The following is an 18,357-nucleotide window of genomic DNA, read 5'->3' on the forward strand; positions in this document are numbered from 1 at the left end:
TTGTACTGCAAAGTTCATCCGCATTTCCCTGTCTGTTCTGAATTTCTAATATATGAATCCGGTGCCTTGCCGTGTTTATGATGTGGATTCGCTTCAAATCTTGAACTGCTTTCATGGGTTTTGCTAGTTTGGCGTTCTTTAGAACCTTTTGTTTTGTTGGCTAGTTCGGCGTCTGTAGATGCGGATTGTTTTGGATCGACTGTCTTTGCCGTGTTCTGAAATTTGGCCATTTGGGTTGGTTGTGAAATACGAAACCGTTGCCAACTTGCAATCGCCATTGCATTTTCTTCTGAATATTTACCTCCTATTCATCTGACTGTCCTGGCTGACACGAGGGGGTTGTGCCGCTTTGGTTGACACTTTACACGGCCATGCCATCAGTATCAAAAGACAAGTGAACAAATCGTCGCAATTTGTGAACCCAATTTGAACAAAAGTGAACAAACCGTCCCCAATTTGTGAACCAATTACTCTCCAATAAGGAATCAAAATTCATACTAGGATATTTCAGACACATTGTGTTGGAAAAATAATGGGTCAAATACTGTACAACGGTCAAAGTTGGGCCGTCTTCCGCAATTGGTATGGGCCTATGGGGTTGCTCCACCTTTCTTTCTCTTCTGACGAGCCCACGGACCAGATCCGAGCCCATTCTGATGCCGCAGCCCAGTGGGTCAGCCCATCCCAAATCGCTAGTTCGCCGCAACCCGAACGCGTACGCTACCGTCTCCTGTGTTCCTCTCCGAGCCTCCGGCAGCTCTGTTCGCCGCCTCCTCTCAATTTCCTTCCCTTCCCCATTGCGTCTCTAAACCTAATCTCCCGCCGCCGAGCTGGCGAGCGCCAGATGCTCCCGCGGAGGCCCTGTTAGCCAACTCCAGTCAAACACCTCTGATAGTGCTATGCTGTGTGGCGCACTGGCGCTTGAGCCACTCTTCTTCTGACGAGGTACTTGGCGAGACATACAGCTTGTTGATTGGTGCTAGATGACTAGATGCATGGCATTATCTCCTTCACTTGACGTTTTCACAGTTTGTTAAAAATGATTCGCTCTTTGATAAGAAAACCAAGGTTCTAGAGTATATCTCTGAATATGGGAGAAGTAGAATGGCCTGTAGAATTACTGACACTTGAACGTAACTCAAATCTTGCTTAGTTCGGCATTTATCTAGCTAGAATGAATTTATTTTTGTGCTTCGTCTGTTTCACTTCTATATTTTGTGGTTGCGTGCTTGCTCAGCAGTATAATTTAACTGCAATCGCTATCCTGACATGAGTTAGCTTTTTGAGAATACAAAGGAGAGCCGCCCATTTTCTATTAAGAAGTTTGGTGCAGGGTCCTAACTCCTAACTACACGACGTCGTGTATAAGGCGCTTGGGTTACATGCATTTGTGATTATTTAATAACAATAACGACTGAAGGATTTCACTGGCTGCATTAAACATGTCTGCACAACCAACAATCCTAGATCCTTGGTGTGTGCTGAGACCACAAGTCAGCATCAACCTGTATCTTATACTGGTTATAATAGCAAAGAAATAATTCTTCATGGCTGCATACAAAAATTTGTTGGCACATCCTCCTGGTCTTAGTCATAAAAGTTTAAAGTAGTCATAATGGTTGGTTATACCTTATACTTACCAGAGCCTTATGGTCCTATGGTAAGCAAGTGATGCCTTTGTGGTGACTTCCATGCTTCAACCACGGGACTGTGTTTCAAAATTTCTTGCCTCATTGTTGTCTTGTTTTGCTAGATACAATGTTCTGTATTGATGCTATTTACTTTTGTTCATATAAAGTGTTACTTATCTGACAACAGCTTCTCTGCTTGTTGATCCTAAATAACAGAGCAGGAGCTTGGAGTGGACCATTCAATCTCCATAACCATCGTGAGCTACTGGACATTGTCATTCTTGGTCTTCTTTTACTGTGGCTTCCTCGAACTATTTGATGGATGGTATAAACCAAAATGCAGTTTACTATGATCCCCAGAGGGATGTATCAGTTTCAGGAGCTACTCAAAGTGTGACAAACCGCGAGCCTCATGTGGTTCAATCGGCTAACTCTTATGTGCCTTGCTCGACATTGGTTCAGCATAACTACAATGCTGCTCAATATCCAAACTATTACTTTAACTATCCACAAGCAGAAAATGATTCTTCTGTTCAACAAGGAGTAGGTCAACATCCAGGTGCTGCTTACCAGCCTCTTAGTTCGTTTCAGAATTCAGGATCTTATATTGGTCCTACAAGTAACACATATTATAATGCTGGTACTCATCAGACTGCGCCAGGATATGCTACAAGCAACTATTATTATCATCAAAACAATGCCTCGGGTGATGGAAGTTCTGTGAATAATCATGCCCAATCATATCAGAATTACACCTCAGATAGTAATGTAGCCCAGAGTTCTAGTTCACTACCCACAAGCTCTGTCCACTATCAACAGCAGTGCAACCAATGGCCTTCTTATTATGATCAGTCTGCACAGACTTCAGGTGGGCTTGCAGTTGCTGGTAGCACTGCTTCCGTTACAAAAGTTGCTACTGTTGGTTCTGATTATGTGCACCCCAGCAACCAGCCACCTCCACCAGGCACCACATCATGGAAGAGTGATGCTGGTAACACTGCCGCACCTCCCATACAGGTAAACTGTATCATGCCCCTTTTCTTTGCTTTTAATGTTTAGAACAATGCACAGGGGGTCAACTGTCCTTTTAGACAAAGGGCTGTACCTGATCGTGTGCAACCCCCCAGTTTTCTTTTGTGTTGCATATACCTTGTTAGGCTCTGTTTGGGATACTGGAATGTAACGAGATCCGTACTCTAATTACCCTGTGAAATTCCCATATATTCCAAACAACCCCTTGGTTCATCTTCTTTCAATGGATTTTTGTATCGTGGAATACATGCAATCTATGAATATTCCTGCCATAATCCATGCTGGTTTTAATTTGTTAAGTGATTATAGAATTATCAGTTTGCTGTTGCCTTTTGCACGCAAAGGCTCCTGAAACTCCATGCAGGTTGTCCTGGGGGATTGTTCCACATGCTTAGCTTTTTATGACTTCATATGTCACAACCTAGCTAACTTGAATTTTGCCACACCAAGGCAATTATCCATATTATTCTATCTGTCACACATATATTATGTCTGTCTCAAATTAGTTTCTTCCTCTTCTGGTCCTTAAAATTTCGTTGCTTGGTTGCACTTTCAGCAAGGAGAGAGTCTTGCATATATCTTCTTTTGTCTTGCACTTTGTAGCATATTTCTAGTTTCCCTAGAAGTATTAGTTTGATGTTCTGTAAAGCATTACTTTGATGTTCTGCTTTGATGGTTGTTCTGGCTCATTGAAACATTGTATTCAGTGCAATGGATGCACCACTTTATCTTGAGTCTGTAAGAAACTCCATGTGTCTTGGCCCATGGAACCGTGGTATTTTGGATTCTAAAACATAAGTGCCGACAGATGTTTAACGAGCTTAGTTGTATTTCATTGAATTTGTTTCTATGACTGATAATTACTTCTTTTTTTCGAAATACATGTTACTAGAAATAACTTCTTTAGCTGTTAATTAATTTGTAGTGCTGTTCTCTTAGGTTATTATTACTCCTTGTGCAGGTACGACCAGAAGATGTCCTAGAGAAGGCTCTTCGTATGGTTGAAACATCAGAAAGGAACTATCTTTACAGATGTGATCAACTGTAGTCTATTCGTCAAGACCTTACTGTTCAGAGAATTCAGAATGAGCTGACTGTCAAGGCCATAGCCCTTGACCCTTGTTTGCTGTATACTGTGTCATGGTGTTTAATAATGAGATGCATATTATGTAGAGTATGGAGCTCCCTTACTATTTTCCTTGAAAAAAGGATATATTGTATTGCTTATTTTATCTACTCCATTGTTTAGATTTTATCTGAAAAAATTAAGTTAATGTTGAATCATGTCCTCCATTTGATTTTTCTTGAGGACACCATTTGAACCTTGCATAATTGTTTCCCTTATAACTTTGGACTTCTTGTTTCAGGTTTATGAAACCCATGCACGTTTAGCTATTCAGTCTGGAGATTTGTCTGAATATAATCAGGTTTTGCTTGCCTTGTTCTGATTTATTTTATTCTTGAATAAGTAAAAAAAATGCCGTGTGCTATTCTACTGTCCTGATCGCACTGTGCGAAGGGAAATAAAATAAGGATTCTGAGGATTATGGTGATGCTTGTGTAGATGCTTGTTTACACAGATAGTCTTGCTAGCAGTCGCCTATCATATCATGTTATAGAAACATAATGGTGGTATAGTGCATGCGCTAAACAAAGTCTATGATATATTGTGTAAGCATGTGGCATGCTTGGATCCCGCTGTGGGTAGTCGTGGTGGATATAGTCTTACACTTAAAGTTTAAAATCCGGACTAGCATGTGTCAGAAGGGTGGAGGTGATGGTCGGTTCAGGAGGAGAGGCAAAAGGTTTATAGGTGGTTGGTGGGTTGGGGCGGGGGGGTTGGGTGGGGGGGGGGGGGGGGGGGGGGGGGGGGGGGGGGGCAGGAGTCAGGGCTAGTGGGAGGGAAACAAACCCACAAGGCCTACACAACTCACGAGGAATATTTGAGTGCTAAACATTGAGTGTATTTAGGCCCAAGGGTGTCACTCCTTTCATTTCATTATTTCAACATATGACTCCCAAGTAAAAAACATTGCAAGAGATGAGTATTTTGACCAGGAAAAGTCAGTTTCCAATAATTAGTTAAATTATAAGCACATCTAGTGTATAAAATATGCACCAATATATTTATACTCAAAATCATTTTGAAATAATATTGAGTCTTTAGCAATTGACATTGTATTATAAGAGAAATTACAATTCAAAATCTATTTTGGAAGACTTTTCCACAGTTCAAATACGCCTATCATTTCTGGACAGAGGGAGTATAAAGAATAGTAAGATACTAGGATGCTACTTATAAATGATGGAGTGATAATATGCAACAAGGGCAAACAGGGAAAACCATCAATAAATTCACACATAATATTTTGCAGCAAAATGGGAAAATGCCTTGTAGAAGAACCAGAGGGAGTACCTGGTACTACAAACAACTGAATAGTAAGATACTAAGATGCTACTTATAAATTTTGAATTCAAATTGATGAGCAGTGATTTTGGGTGGCAACTGGCCACAGTGAAATTCAAGTGCTGTATTTAGATTATAACTGAAATCCTGGTTGCTTGACGTGTTGGTATCTCTTAACTGTGACTAAATAAATAAGAAGCATGGTTTTTAATTACTTTCTTCACAACATTTGCAGTGCCAATCTCAGCTAAAGAGGTTATATGGAGGACGAGTCAAGGGCTGTAACCTTGAATTCTCCGCTTACAACTTGCTATGCGCCATGCTGCACTCTAATAGCAAAAGAGATTCGCTTTCATCGATGGCAAGGTATATCTGTTGCATAGTAAGGCAGAGCTGTTAACTCTATCCCTTCCCTGATATTTTTGCTCTGCCACTGCATAATAGGAGGATATATGATTTTGTTAATTTTGTTGTTAACTGAGCCTTGATGCATCTATTGCTCTCAGCTTGCCAAAGGAAGCCAAGAAAGACCAACTGTCAAGCATGCCCTTGAAGTTCGTTCTGCTGTTTCATCTGGCAATTATGTCCTGTTTTTCAAATTATACAAGGTGGCACCCAACTTAAACTCATGTCTTATGGGTAAAGATGATCTTTCTCTCAGGCGCTTACACTCGTATCTGTTGTCCTTTTCAACTGTCTCTCTTTCAACCACACATATATTAATATGTTATTCTGTTGTGTTCTTGGATTACAGACCTGCATGCAGAGCGAATGCACTTTTAGGCTATAAAATGCATGTCAAAATCATATCGCCCAACTATACCAGTCAGATACGCTGCACAAGTTTTGGGATTTGTGGGAATTGATGAAGTTTGTGAGGCTAATGGAGCTGATGGACTGGAAGAATGCAAGAAATGGTTAAAAGCACATGGTGCTGTTCTTTCAGTAGAGAATAATGGCGAAGTACATATAGACACAAATGTAAACCTTGGACCAAGCTTGAGCATTGTGTTTGTTGCCTACTGCCTAGTGATTTTTGAATCAGCACATTGTTTTCGTACTACTTTTGACAGGTTTCTTCTACTTCTTTGCACATGCCGGAACCTGAGAACGCTGTTTCTCATGGTGATGCATCTCTTGCTGTGGATGATTTTTTGGCACGTGCATCGTAAAATGCCCTGGTGAGCGCCACTCCTTGCCCTCCTCTTTTGCACTGGTCTTTGGAGGTGCTGCACAAATGCATGTCGCCATTGCAAGTGGTGTTTCATTTTGTTAGATGGAGAAAATTACTGTTACATGAAACAAATAGGTCTCCAGGACAGAATTCATACAAGTAGGTGATTTTCTCGTAGTCTCACATTGTGCTCTAATGCCATTTTATGGCTGGCTATTAGTGTTAGTCTTCATCCATTTGAGTTCTATGTGATCGTTAAACTGGGATCAATGACCTGCTCAGAGTTATGTTGGGTGGGATTGTGTCAGTCTGTCAGATACTTTGCCAGCCAGACCTCAAGTGTATATGTCGTTAAAACATGTGTTCATATCGGTTCAATGTATTATACATTTCTGTACACATCCTGATGATTCTAACCTCTCTAATTCTTCACATATTACAGAAACTAGTTCGTAGGAGTTTGAAAAGGCTGATATTATTGTCCTCAAATTTGTTCATTTTCTTCGTAAAAGAAAAAAAAATCTTTTGGAGTCATGTTTGAAGCTTTTGGAGTTAGTTTGTAGTTCACCACCGGAAACAGCATCAGTAGTGAATCCTCGTGGCTTATTCGGCACCTTTGTAGTACTATTTTATATTTGTCAGTTCTGATATTGCTGGTCGATTTTAGTTTACAACTTTATTATGGTAAATGGCTCCTATAGTCCTATGTATATATATGTATTTTGTTTTGGACAAGCTGCAGTAAAAATTTTAAAGCTTAATACGAGCAGAGGTGAACAAGTGAAACCGTTAGATATGCTGTTGAAGGCCTTTTCATTTGTGTTATATTCTCATAATTTCATCAGAATGTGATAGAGAAGGGTTCCGCCTCTTGTATGGCGTGCCATGTCCAGAACGAGATACACACTTGTGCAGGAGGGGGTGTTAATTATCGCTCAGTTTTACTTGCTATTTTTTTTTAATCTTTACATACTACTCCGCAATGGATTGCGATGCTTTTAAGAATTTGTTGCGATTTGTGAGACAATTTTTTTTTCTAGTAACTTCCCTACATTACTGACATCACAGGATAGTAAAATCCTTGGTTGATGAGAAGCGTCGAACATTGTTCTCAGATGCACTAGCACAGCGTTGATACGTATGAAAAGTGTCAAACAATATTTTCAGATGCCCTAGCACAACGTTGACATGCATCGATGTACCTACAACTAACTTTAACATTAATTACGAACTAGGAGAACATTTATCATCTACAAATCTCCAATCTAAAGTTGGGGGCCAACCATGAGCTATGAAAATGCCGCCTCAACGTCTTTTACTACCTTTTGATTCTACCATCAAAGTACCGAAAGGTACGGTCCCAAAGTCTTCAAGGGGTCTGAAAAATTATCTGCGAGAATAATACACCTCAGCTCCTTCCCTTTTTGTGGGCGAACCTCAGGCCCTTGTCGAGAAGATCGATATCTTATCGCCGATGGATGGCCCCATTCCCGCCTGCACCATTTCACTCTAACGTGAGTGACGGCGCTCCCTCGGCAATCCAAGATGGTATGGGTGGCGGCTACCAAGTGCAGTGCCAAGCGACACCACGAGCCCGCTCGTGCTAGTGCACACGGCTACCCACTGGGCACCTGCAATGATGTTGTAGGGTGTGGGTGTTAGCGCAGGAGTCAAGTTTTGGTTGGCAGGCAAGCTGCACGCGCGGCGTGTCCGTCCCCTGCACGGCCGGCCGGCCACAGGCGCTGGGCGGGCCATTCTGCATGGCCCGCAGCGTCTTGCCGGCACGCGCTTCAGCCGCGCCGCACAGGGGGTTGCCATGCCAGCTCCGGGAAGCAGTGGTGCCCTCCGCGGGCGGCTGCCACCGGCACGGTGCCGAGACGGGACGGCAGGTGCGGGCGGGCGCGTACGGCGAGCGCCGAGCGGGCGGGGGTTGGTGGCGGCGGCGGCCTCGGTTCCGCGCCGCGCGTGGCACTGGGCACAGTGATGGCGTCGCGTGATGCCTGGTGTTCCCAGCTGCTGCGGCGCGGCAGATGGGGGCGCGAATGCGAAGAAAAGGCACCGCCACCCTGCGCCCGCGGCAACGCAGCGGAGGGGAAGGGGCGCAACGCAGCGGGAATTAAACCTGCCAGCGCGGCACGGGCCCGTGCTCTTCCTCTCTGGGCTCCGGGGGTTATACACCGCGAGAGCACGCGGGTGCCATCGCGCGCGAGCCGACGTTGCGTTGGCCGGCCGCGTGAGAATTTATGGAGTGCCCCGGTCTGACGTCTGAGATGTACCGCGGTTATCTGTTGCTTTCGGCTTTCCTATCCGGAAAAAGGGAAAGCGTTTTTATAGGCTTTTACCGTAGGCTTGCTGCTTGCATTTGCATATATCCATATGGGGCGCGTTACGGCTTGTGACTTTGTGAGTGATGTACATACTGGCAAAAGGAAGCCTACGCATTTATACGGCCGTAGCAATATATAGCAATCCTGGAAAGTGGAAAGTTCATTGTGCGCGGTGCAGTAGATACTGCTACTTGTGACTTGTGAATAGATGCCAATAGATGTACGGGGTAACAACTCAAATGGATGTATTTGGTCTAAGCCAGTAGCCAGATGTTCTAACCTCTTAACCAAATCCCTTGCTTTACCATCACGGCACACACGGGACACGCCCCTTATTACATACCCCACCTGCCGTCACACATAGTAGACCTTTTTCTACTAGCACCCTTTTCGGGAAATTTGCTAACCAACTCGTACCGTACATCATCCTCTGACATTCAAACATTGAATCGCGGTCAACGAGTATCGAACTATTTCCATCGGTTTTCCTATCAACACGCTCTCTAGAACATAGCCAATGATCACAGCTTATGCCATATTTACGCTAACCAAGCCAAGAAGATCTAGACGAGCTAACCGTACCGCGTGGTCTGCCAAAGGATGTACATATAAAACAAGCCACCGAACCAGCCATTCCTCTCCGATGCTTAGAATAGCAACGTGTCTGGTACATGCAACACCGCAGAAGATCCCCTCGACTCGTAATCAAAGAATACACGAGCCAAGTTGCCGTTTCCTTCCTAAAACCCTCGTTTTCTCATCACCCACCCAACCTAAAACGCACCGATTCGACGTGGAATTCAGCTAACCCACCCTCCGAACCACATCCCCGCTCTGACCCCCGGCCCGCCCGCCCGCGCGTTGGTCACCATCCCGCCTCCTACACCAGCAGCCCAGCACCACCACCCCGGCGTCCTCGGTCCCTCCTCTCTCTCCGCGCGATCGTCTCCTCCCACATCAGCCCACACGTCCGTACCAGTACCACCCCGCGCACCACGACCGCCGCTCTCCGCTGACAACGCCTCGCGCCACCAGCCTTTAAAACTTGAGCTCCACGCCTCGGCCCCAAGTCGTAACCATCCCTCGGAGAAGCGCCACCGCGCAGACGACCCCACCCTCACCGGCTTCCTCGTCCTCTCCTGTCCTGAAAGCCACACTCCTCGTAGCTCCTTACTTAAACTCGGCTTCGCTTTTGCGCCAGTGGGCAGAGAAAGTGCAGCGCGGCAGCACGTAGTACTTAAGCTAGGCCGATCGAGGCTAGCTGCTTGCGTTGCATGCGATGGCGCACGCCGTGCACGACCGCCTCCCGTTCCTGGCCTCGCCCCCGGCGCCGGCGCCCCCGCCGGCGAGGGAGAGGGGTCGGAACCCGTCCCTCGCCGAGATGCTACGCCTCGTCGGCGCGGCCACCGTCGACCCGGCGGCGGCCGCAGCGGATGACGACGGCTCCGCGTCCGTGTTCTCGCTCCCGCTGCCGCTCCCCACCACGCCCGACCGTGCCGCGGCGGCGGGGGTCGGCGTCGGAGACGGCGACGGCGAGTGCGCGCCCATCGGGCGCTCCGTCCAGTTCCGCCTGTCGTTCACCGGCCTGATCTACAGCGTCCGCGCCAAGCAGCCCGGCGGCGGGCGCCCCGGCCTGCTGCCCCTGCAGCGGCGCCCCGACCGCGTCAACGCCGTCTGCACGAGGGCGCTGCTGGACGGCGTCTCCGGGGAGGCGAGGGAGGGCGAGATCCTGGCCGTCATGGGCGCCAGCGGCTCCGGCAAGTCCACGCTCATCGACGCGCTCGCCAACCGCATCTCCCGCGGCGCGCTCAAGGGCGCCGTCACGCTCAACGGGGAGCCCATCACCGGGAACATCCTCAAGTCCATCTCCGCCTACGTCATGCAGGACGACCTGCTGTTCCCCATGCTCACCGTCACCGAGACGCTCTCCTTCGCCGCCGAGTTCCGCCTCCCGCGGGTGCTGTCCCCGGCCAAGAAGCGCGCGCGCGTGCAGGCGCTCATCGACCAGCTCGGCCTCCGCGCGGCGGCCAACACCATCATCGGCGACGAGGGCCACCGCGGGGTGTCCGGGGGCGAGCGCCGCAGGGTCTCCATCGGCACCGACATCATCCACGACCCGATCCTCCTGTTCCTCGACGAGCCGACGTCGGGGCTCGACTCCACATCGGCGTTCATGGTGGTCAAGGTGCTCCGCCGCATCGCCGAGAGCGGTAGCATTGTCATCACGTCCATCCACCAGCCGAGCCAGCGTATCCTTGGCCTCCTCGACCGCCTCATCCTTCTCTCCGGCGGCCGCACGGTCTTCAGCGGGCCGCCTTCCGCCCTCCCGTCCTACTTCGCCGAGTTCGGCTTCCCTGTCCCCGACGACGAGAACCGCGCCGAGTTCGCGCTCGACCTGATCCGCGAGTTCGAGTCGTCGCCGACGGGGACCAAGCCGCTCGTCGACTTCCACCGCACGTGGCAGCGCACGCACGCGCCGAGCCCCGGCTTGCCGGGCGCCGATCCGTCGTCGATGTCTCTGAAGGAGGCCATCAGCGCGAGCATTTCGCGTGGGAAGCTGGTGTCGGGCTCGGACGTGGCCGGGGAGGCGGCGTCGGTGCGCACGTACGCGAACCCGTTCTGGGTGGAGATGAAGGTGCTGACGAGGCGGTCGGCGATCAACACGCGGCGCATGCCGGAGCTCTTCCTGATCCGCCTCGGCGCCGTGGTGGTCACCGGCGCGATCCTCGCCACGGTCTTCTTCCGGCTTGACCAGTCCCCCAAGGGCGCGCAGGAGCGGCTGGGCTTCTTCGCCTTCGCCATGTCCACCATGTTCTACACCTGCGCCGACGCGCTCCCGGTGTTCCTCCAGGAGCGCTACGTCTTCCTCCGGGAGACGGCGTACGGCGCGTACCGGCGCGCCTCCTACGTGCTCTCCAACTCCATCGTCTCCTTCCCGCCGCTCGTGGTGCTGTCCCTCTCCTTCGCCCTCACCACCTTCTTCGCCGTCGGCCTCGCGGGGGGGCTGCCCGGGTTCGCCTTCTACACGCTGGCCATCCTGGCGTCGTTCTGGGCCGGGAGCGGGTTCGTCACGTTCCTCTCCGGCGTGATACCGCACGTCATGATCGGGTACACCGTGGTGGTCGCCATCCTCGCCTACTTCCTGCTATTCAGCGGCTTCTTCATCAACCGCGACCGGATCCCGGGGTACTGGATCTGGTTCCACTACCTGTCGCTGGTGAAGTACCCGTTCGAGGGGGTGCTGCAGAACGAGTTCGGGCGGAGCGGCGAGTGCTTCGTGCGGGGCGCGCAGATCTTCGACAACTCCCCGCTGGCCGCGCTGCCGGACGCCGTGAAGGCGCGGGTGCTCGCGTCCATCAGCTCCGCCCTCGGGGTGGGGATCGGCGTCGACACGTGCGTCGTCACGGGCCGCGGCGTGCTGCAGCAGGCGGCGGTGACGCAGCTCGGAAAGTGGGAGTGCCTGCTCGTGACCGCGGCGTGGGGGTTCCTCTTCCGGCTCTTCTTCTACTTCAGCCTCGTTCTCGGCAGCAAGAACAAGCGGAGGTGATCGCGCGCCCACCATATGCGCGCGTATATGTACATTTGAAAGCAATCGTCGTCGAAGCTCGATCACCATGGAGGAAATCAAAGCGTGCAAAAGGGAAGTGATGAAGGAAGACATAGTAGTCGAATAGGTGGTGATTGTTCATGGTTTTTTCACTTTCTCCTTTCTCCAGTGATTTGTAGCTAAATAAGTGGTTTTATTACGGGTATACACGCGCTTGGATCCACTAGCTTTTCGTTAATTTTTTTGTTCTTTTTTGTCTGCCCAAATTCCAATGGTTATAAACGTTTTTTAGGGCAATGATTATGAAAGTTAACTGCCATTTTGTAACCTTGTTGTTTCGTCAATCTTCATTCTCACAAGAGCCAAAGACATCGGTGGACTCTGTTGCGTTCTGGGTGTTCTCTGACGCACTTGCCTTTTTTTCAGGTGAGTTGTGCTTTGCAAGTACATTCTCGGCGGTGCCAAAACGAAAAGGGGGGGAAAAAGAAAAAGAATCATCTCACTTCTTTTTCACATCGAAACAAACAAAGAACGCATAACCCTTTGTCCAAACTTTGGAAAGAACAAAAATGCACAGCTCTGCAATCTTCTCATCTACTCTGGCGTTCGTCATGTGATCCATCATCAACATAGTGTTTTCTATTGCAGTCATGTGGTACATAACATGGACATAGGTGGAGTTAGATATGAACCCCGTGTGAGAAGAGGTTGGTTACAGTTAGGTGCATCATCTCATACCGGTACCGGAGGGTCTTAAATTAACTAGCTTTCGTCCATGCACAAGTCTCGTGACTTCTGAATTCTGATTCGCTCTACTAGTCTACTACTTCATTGACCTCTCTTTCTTTTGCTTCTGCAACGCAGCTAGCTTGTTCTAGAGGAAGTTTGACACGGTTCAGTATCACATCACATTGCAGCAAACAACTTGCATGCAGGAACTGGAACCGGAACTTCTGCAGAGGCAGGTTGTTGGGCAAACAGATTTCTTGGAACTGGAACGCGGTCGGCAGCACGGCGTGGACGGCCTGACGGCGGAGGGTTTAGATGAGCGGCACCGTACCAAACCGGCGAGGCAGAGAGGCCGATGCCGAGACGGCAGGACCTGCGTCTGGAAACTGTTTCCTGTGCACTTGCCGCTGGAAATTTCTCTTCGAGACCGGGGATATGCTAATGTAATGCATGCATGCATGCATGCGTACGATGCCTGGTCGTCGTGCCGTGCTGGTCAGCGATCGCTCAACAAACTCGCACCGGACCCGATCGTCCGTGAATGCGACTGGACAGGCAGATGCTCTACGTGCGTACCCGGGTGTTGCGTACTTATGCTCTAGTTCTTGGAGGCTCTTTGAAGCCTAGGTGAAGCCACCTAGGATTCCTAGGTGGACACTTTAGAAAAAGAGAGAAATCCTATAAATTTCTAAAAAAAGCAAAATATCCGACCATCAATCGACAGATTCAAATCATCGTAGCCATTTGATCTATTATGTTTTTAAAAAAATTACCCATCTATGCCATTATGAAAATAGCCTAAAGTAACCCCCTAAATCTATATATCAATTACCCACCTCTGTCATTATATAAAATAAACTAAAGTAACCCCTTACTCTTCATCAAAATTACCCACTTATGCCATTATAAACAATATTTAAAATAACCCCCTAATTTGCAACTGAATTGCCTACCACTATTACTTAAAGTAACCTCTTAAATTTGCATCTATATTACCCACACATGCCATTATTAAAAATAACATGAGGTAACCCTACGTTTTAATCAAATAACCTTAAGTAAAAATATATAGCAATATATGATTTTAAATCATCTATATCTTACACTGTTGGTATACGATATAATAATTAAGGTCTTTACGTATGATGTGTGTCACCATTTATAAGGATATAAAGTGACGAGAATAGAAATTTCTATGCTAAAATTGTATCTCAAAATTAAGGTTCACTAAACAAATTCAAGCACATACCTGCGATGCAAAGTGAAAAGTTAAAGATTATAAATGTGGATGAAAATATTATAGAGTAATTACTAACTAAAATCTATCACAAGTGGATGAAGATATTAAGTATTTATCTAAATAAGTATTGTGTTTGAATATTTAACAAACGAGAGGTAGCTTATGGTAATAGTTTTGTAGCAATGTAGTTTTATTTTTTTTTCCATTGGAGACTCGGCATTAGTTCCCATGAGACAAGCTAGAAAAAAGAGACAGATTCTCATAAAAATTAAAAAATATCAAACACCAATCCTGCAAACTCTAATAATCATAGCCATTGATCTATTATATTTTCTAAAAAGTTACCCACCACTGTCATTATGAAAATATTCAAAAATGGGGTCTAAACCTATATCTAAATTATCGAGCTCAGCTATTATAAAAAATAGTCTAAAGTAACCCAATAATATTCATCCAATTTACTGATACACATCATTATAAAGCATAACTTAAAATGTCATTCTAAAATTATATCTATGTTACCCACGAATGTCGTTATTAAAAATAACCTAAAGTAAACACCTAAATCTTAATCTAATTATCTTCATGTGCATCATACAGAAATGTCAAAAAGTAAACTATTATATGATTCTAAATTACCTATTTATGTCATTGTTAATATAAAAATACTAAGTTAAAGTATATACACATGATGAGTGCCACCATTTAGACCATTTATACAAGTATGTGAGGAATCGATGAAAAATATTGATTTGTATGCTAAACATAATGTATGGAGGATTGGAGGTGTGATACAAAATGGAAAAAGTAGGAATATGGATGAAAAAGTGCATAGAGTAATTATTAATTAAAAATCAATAACAACTGGACAAAGATAGGTACATATCTGTATAAGTATTATCTTGAAATATTAAAAACTAAGAGAGCAGTAATTAAACAATTTTGATTATTAGCTAGGAGTTTAATTTCTAAATAATTTTTAAATACAATAACTTTTAAAAATATTAGCCCGTGCGGGTCCCGCACGGGTTGATGGACTAGTATTCAGAATTGATGGCGCCGGTTGGATTGAGGTTGAGCGGTGATTACTTAGACGGCGGAGAGACAAGACATGTGTGGGAGCTTTGGTGATCTTGGGTTCGTAGTTTTTTTAGTTGCGGTGGTCTTACGGTCTTGGTCGGCCCTAGGGTCTTGTTGCATTGTTGTTTGCTGGATTTTATTTTTTTTAGGCTCTGTTTGGCATGGCTCTAGCTCTGGGTGGAGCTGCTCCACTCCAGAACTCCAGGTGGAGCCAGCTCCACTCCAAAACTCCAGAAATAAAATGGGATGTTTGGCTAGATGGGTGCTCTCAGTTCCAAAAAAGACCGATTTCAATGTGGATTGCCATTGTTGCCCCCCAATTCAAGCCCCGCTTGTCATCCTTTCTATCCCATCTTCGTTGCCCAGCTTTGTTTTCATGACCTTACAATCATCATAACAGCTCTAAATTTCCAACCACAAGATGCTGCGTAAAGAAACAAATTCCTAGGCAGCAGCGAAAAAAAACATCACGCACCATGAGCCCACGTTTGACAGCGTAAGCCTTGACGCCGCGCCTTGCATAATGAGACCACATCCGGGAGCATGACTTGAGGGCGCAGGCGACCGTGTGCTAGTCCGGCGAGATGGAAGCCTCGTCGAGCATTTCGACGAATAGGTGCAGCACGTCCTCCAGGTGGCCCGCGCGGAGGAACGCGCGCATGAGGTGTTGTAGCACGGCGCTGATAGGGGTGGTGGGGCCCCAGGCAAAGCAGGCGGACCGCGTAGGCGGGCTCCCCGGTGGGTGGCCCCCACGGGAACGGCGGCGCGGGTCGGGCTCCCTAGCTAGCGGCTGCCCGCCCTTCGCCAGATCTGCGGCCTTCTGGTCAAGGCCTTCGTGCTCAACGCCTTCGCGAACCTCACGCACGAGGAGTTCCGCGCCACGCGCCTCAGCCGCCTCGCGGTAGGGCCACGGCGGCGTGCCCGACGGGGGAGCTCGCGCAGCCGCTGAGGGAAGAGGCATGGCGCGGCTGCGCAGGAGGTGAGGCTACGGGCGGCGATGGTGGACGGCGGCCGCGGGGGAGGAAGATGGCAGCGTCCGTAGGGGAGGAAGATGGCTGGGAGGAAGATGCACGCGGGAGGAGAGATGGGGCGTGCGAGGATCTCGGGAGGAAAAAAACGAATCGTTATTTATGTGTAACGAGTGGTATTGGTGGGTAATTACCCACCAACTTCACGAGGAGGTTCAAAAGAGGGAGTTTTGGAGCAGCAAAAGAGGTGCTCCAAAACTCCACCCCCATTTGCACTACAGCTCCATGGAGTTGGCAGCTCCATGAAGTTTTGGAGTTGGGGTGTTTGGCTAGATTTTTTGCTGGAGTTGCTGGAGTTGCTGGAGTTGTGAAGTGGAGCCATGCCAAACAGGCCCTTAATATAATTGGCAGCTCTCCTGCCTGATTCGTTAAAAAAGTATATTTAGAATTCAGCCGCCAAGGTCTTGCAGTGCACAGTAAAAGAAAAAGTGACATGAAACAAACATCGCATGATTAGTTGCGTAAACGAGAGTCACAAATTTCATCAACACTTCTTTTTCCTGTTCCAAGAACTCTGTTTTGAACTCTGTTTTGCTTAGTTCCAAGTTTCTATTACCATTTTTTCTCTATTTCAAGAAATTTGTTAAATCCTATCCAACTGTAGTTCGCAGAGGGTATCGGAGTTTGATTGATATGGTGATGAAACATGTCTGTCTGATGTGGTTAAACCCGTTAAAAGTCTAAAGAGGACTTTATCCCTCCCTCGTGATGCTGGCGGCTTGCTGAATTTTGTTGTGCCATGGAAGGCTGAAATCTCGAGAAAAAGAGCATCTGTCCGGTCAGGTCAGCTTTGAGAGCTCTTGTGAATGGAACGAACAGTCAGCAAGTCAGCAGGACCACGACTTAAGTGCAGCGTTGAGTTTGATACGGGAGATGATCAACTCTGGAGGGAGTTGTGCGCTGTGACTGTCTAATGGAGGTGCCGGAACATATGGGCTTTGGTGTGAGGTGGAGGGCATGGATCACAATCATGCTGGCAAATAATTCATCGGCTGTGTTTCTTAACGGCGCAAGGGGAAAGTGGCTTAAACACCGGAGAGGACTTCGGCGAGGGATCCTCTGTCCGCTATGTTGTTTATCCTAATAATAGAGCCCCTACAGAGATTCGGCCTGTTCGCTTCAACTTATTCAGCCGGCTTATCAGCCACCAAATAGTGTTTTCCTCTCACAACAAATCAGCCGTTTCAGCTTTTCAGCCGGCTTTTATAAGCTGAAGCGGCTTGATTTAAGGGCGGGCTTGGTTCCTGGCCGCAACCTGCCACGCCGCAGGTTCGGCGCCGCCGCACTTTGTGGCGTTAAAAACGGGCGCCTAAGTTTTGGCGAGCCGTGGTGAGAAATAACGAAGAAAAAACACTAGCAACTCACATGTGGCGCGCCGCAGGTTACGCGGAAACCAAGCGCCTCACATGTGGCGTGGCTAGTTGGCGACGTATGGCTGGAACCTAGCACGCCCTTAGAGCAACTCAAAGAGTACTTCAAAAAATTCTTCCCCAAAACTATATATTGGGAGTTCTTCCAAAAAAATTTCCCCCAAAAACATATTAATTCACAGTAGATCGCTAATAAATAGCCCCCAATATTTTAAAACAGCCTACGTCATCGTATTGGGCCCATCGGAAGGGACGCGCGAGCGTGCGAGAATCAGGATTGGGGAAGGAATGCCAACGCTAAAATATACACGGTGGTAGGCTGTTTTTTAGCGTTGCTAAAAAGTTGGGGAAGGTTTGGGTGGACTGTTGGAGTTTGTTTTTTCTCTTTTTTTCTAAAAAAGTATTGGGATAAGATTAGCAGCCACTTGGAGTTGCTCTTAGCCACCACTGCTGGCCGACTGTCACAAATAGCACTCAGGACGGCGAAGCTTCGGACAGTAATACACCTGTATACTCCCTCCTCCATCCTAGAAAAAAAATACAAATTCTCGCTTCCCGAGAATTAAATTAATTTTAAATTTAACCAAATTTATACACAAAATAAATATCATGCTAAATCTATTTGAAAATGTCTTTGAAACTGTTTGACTCCTTGATAAGCGAGACTCCTTAATAAGCGAGAGTTGTATTTTTTTTTACCTACCTCCATCTCAAATTACTATTCATTCTTTTGCTATGTATCTAGACATAAATACTACGTAAAAACATGTGTATGAAAAATCAAAACGAATA

General features: G+C 47.2%; 2 protein-coding genes across 4 annotated transcripts; both read left to right on the forward strand.

Annotated features, from left to right (window-relative positions):
• Window positions 1–41: 41 nt before the first annotated feature.
• Window positions 42–6,643, forward strand: LOC117854723 (uncharacterized). 3 transcript variants are annotated; one of them, XR_004640376.2, is made up of 8 exons: window positions 42–945; window positions 1,848–2,190; window positions 2,283–2,648; window positions 3,625–4,090; window positions 5,306–5,436; window positions 5,577–5,709; window positions 5,825–6,051; window positions 6,144–6,643. XR_004640376.2 is itself a non-coding variant. In XM_034736951.2 (6 exons), the coding sequence occupies exons 2-5, from the start codon at window positions 1,950–1,952 to the stop codon at window positions 5,692–5,694; spliced, it is 1,008 nt and encodes a 335-aa protein (XP_034592842.1). In that variant the 5' UTR covers window positions 42–945; window positions 1,848–1,949; the 3' UTR covers window positions 5,695–5,709; window positions 5,825–6,126. The 3 variants fall into 3 exon arrangements, 1 of the variants encoding a protein (XP_034592842.1); XR_004640375.2 differs by having other exon boundaries at window positions 1,848–2,648; window positions 4,031–4,090; XM_034736951.2 differs by lacking the exon at window positions 6,144–6,643 and having other exon boundaries at window positions 1,848–2,648; window positions 4,031–4,090; window positions 5,825–6,126.
• A 2,887-nt stretch (window positions 6,644–9,530) lies between these two features.
• LOC117855311 (ABC transporter G family member 6) lies at window positions 9,531–12,445 on the forward strand. Its single transcript, XM_034737631.2, has one exon. It carries the CDS (start codon window positions 9,851–9,853, stop codon window positions 12,116–12,118), a length of 2,268 nt encoding a protein of 755 aa, XP_034593522.1. The 5' UTR covers window positions 9,531–9,850; the 3' UTR covers window positions 12,119–12,445.
• Window positions 12,446–18,357: the final 5,912 nt, after the last annotated feature.

Source organism: Setaria viridis, chromosome 5 (assembly GCF_005286985.2).
Source record: "Setaria viridis chromosome 5, Setaria_viridis_v4.0, whole genome shotgun sequence".
Taxonomy (NCBI): domain Eukaryota; kingdom Viridiplantae; phylum Streptophyta; class Magnoliopsida; order Poales; family Poaceae; genus Setaria; species Setaria viridis.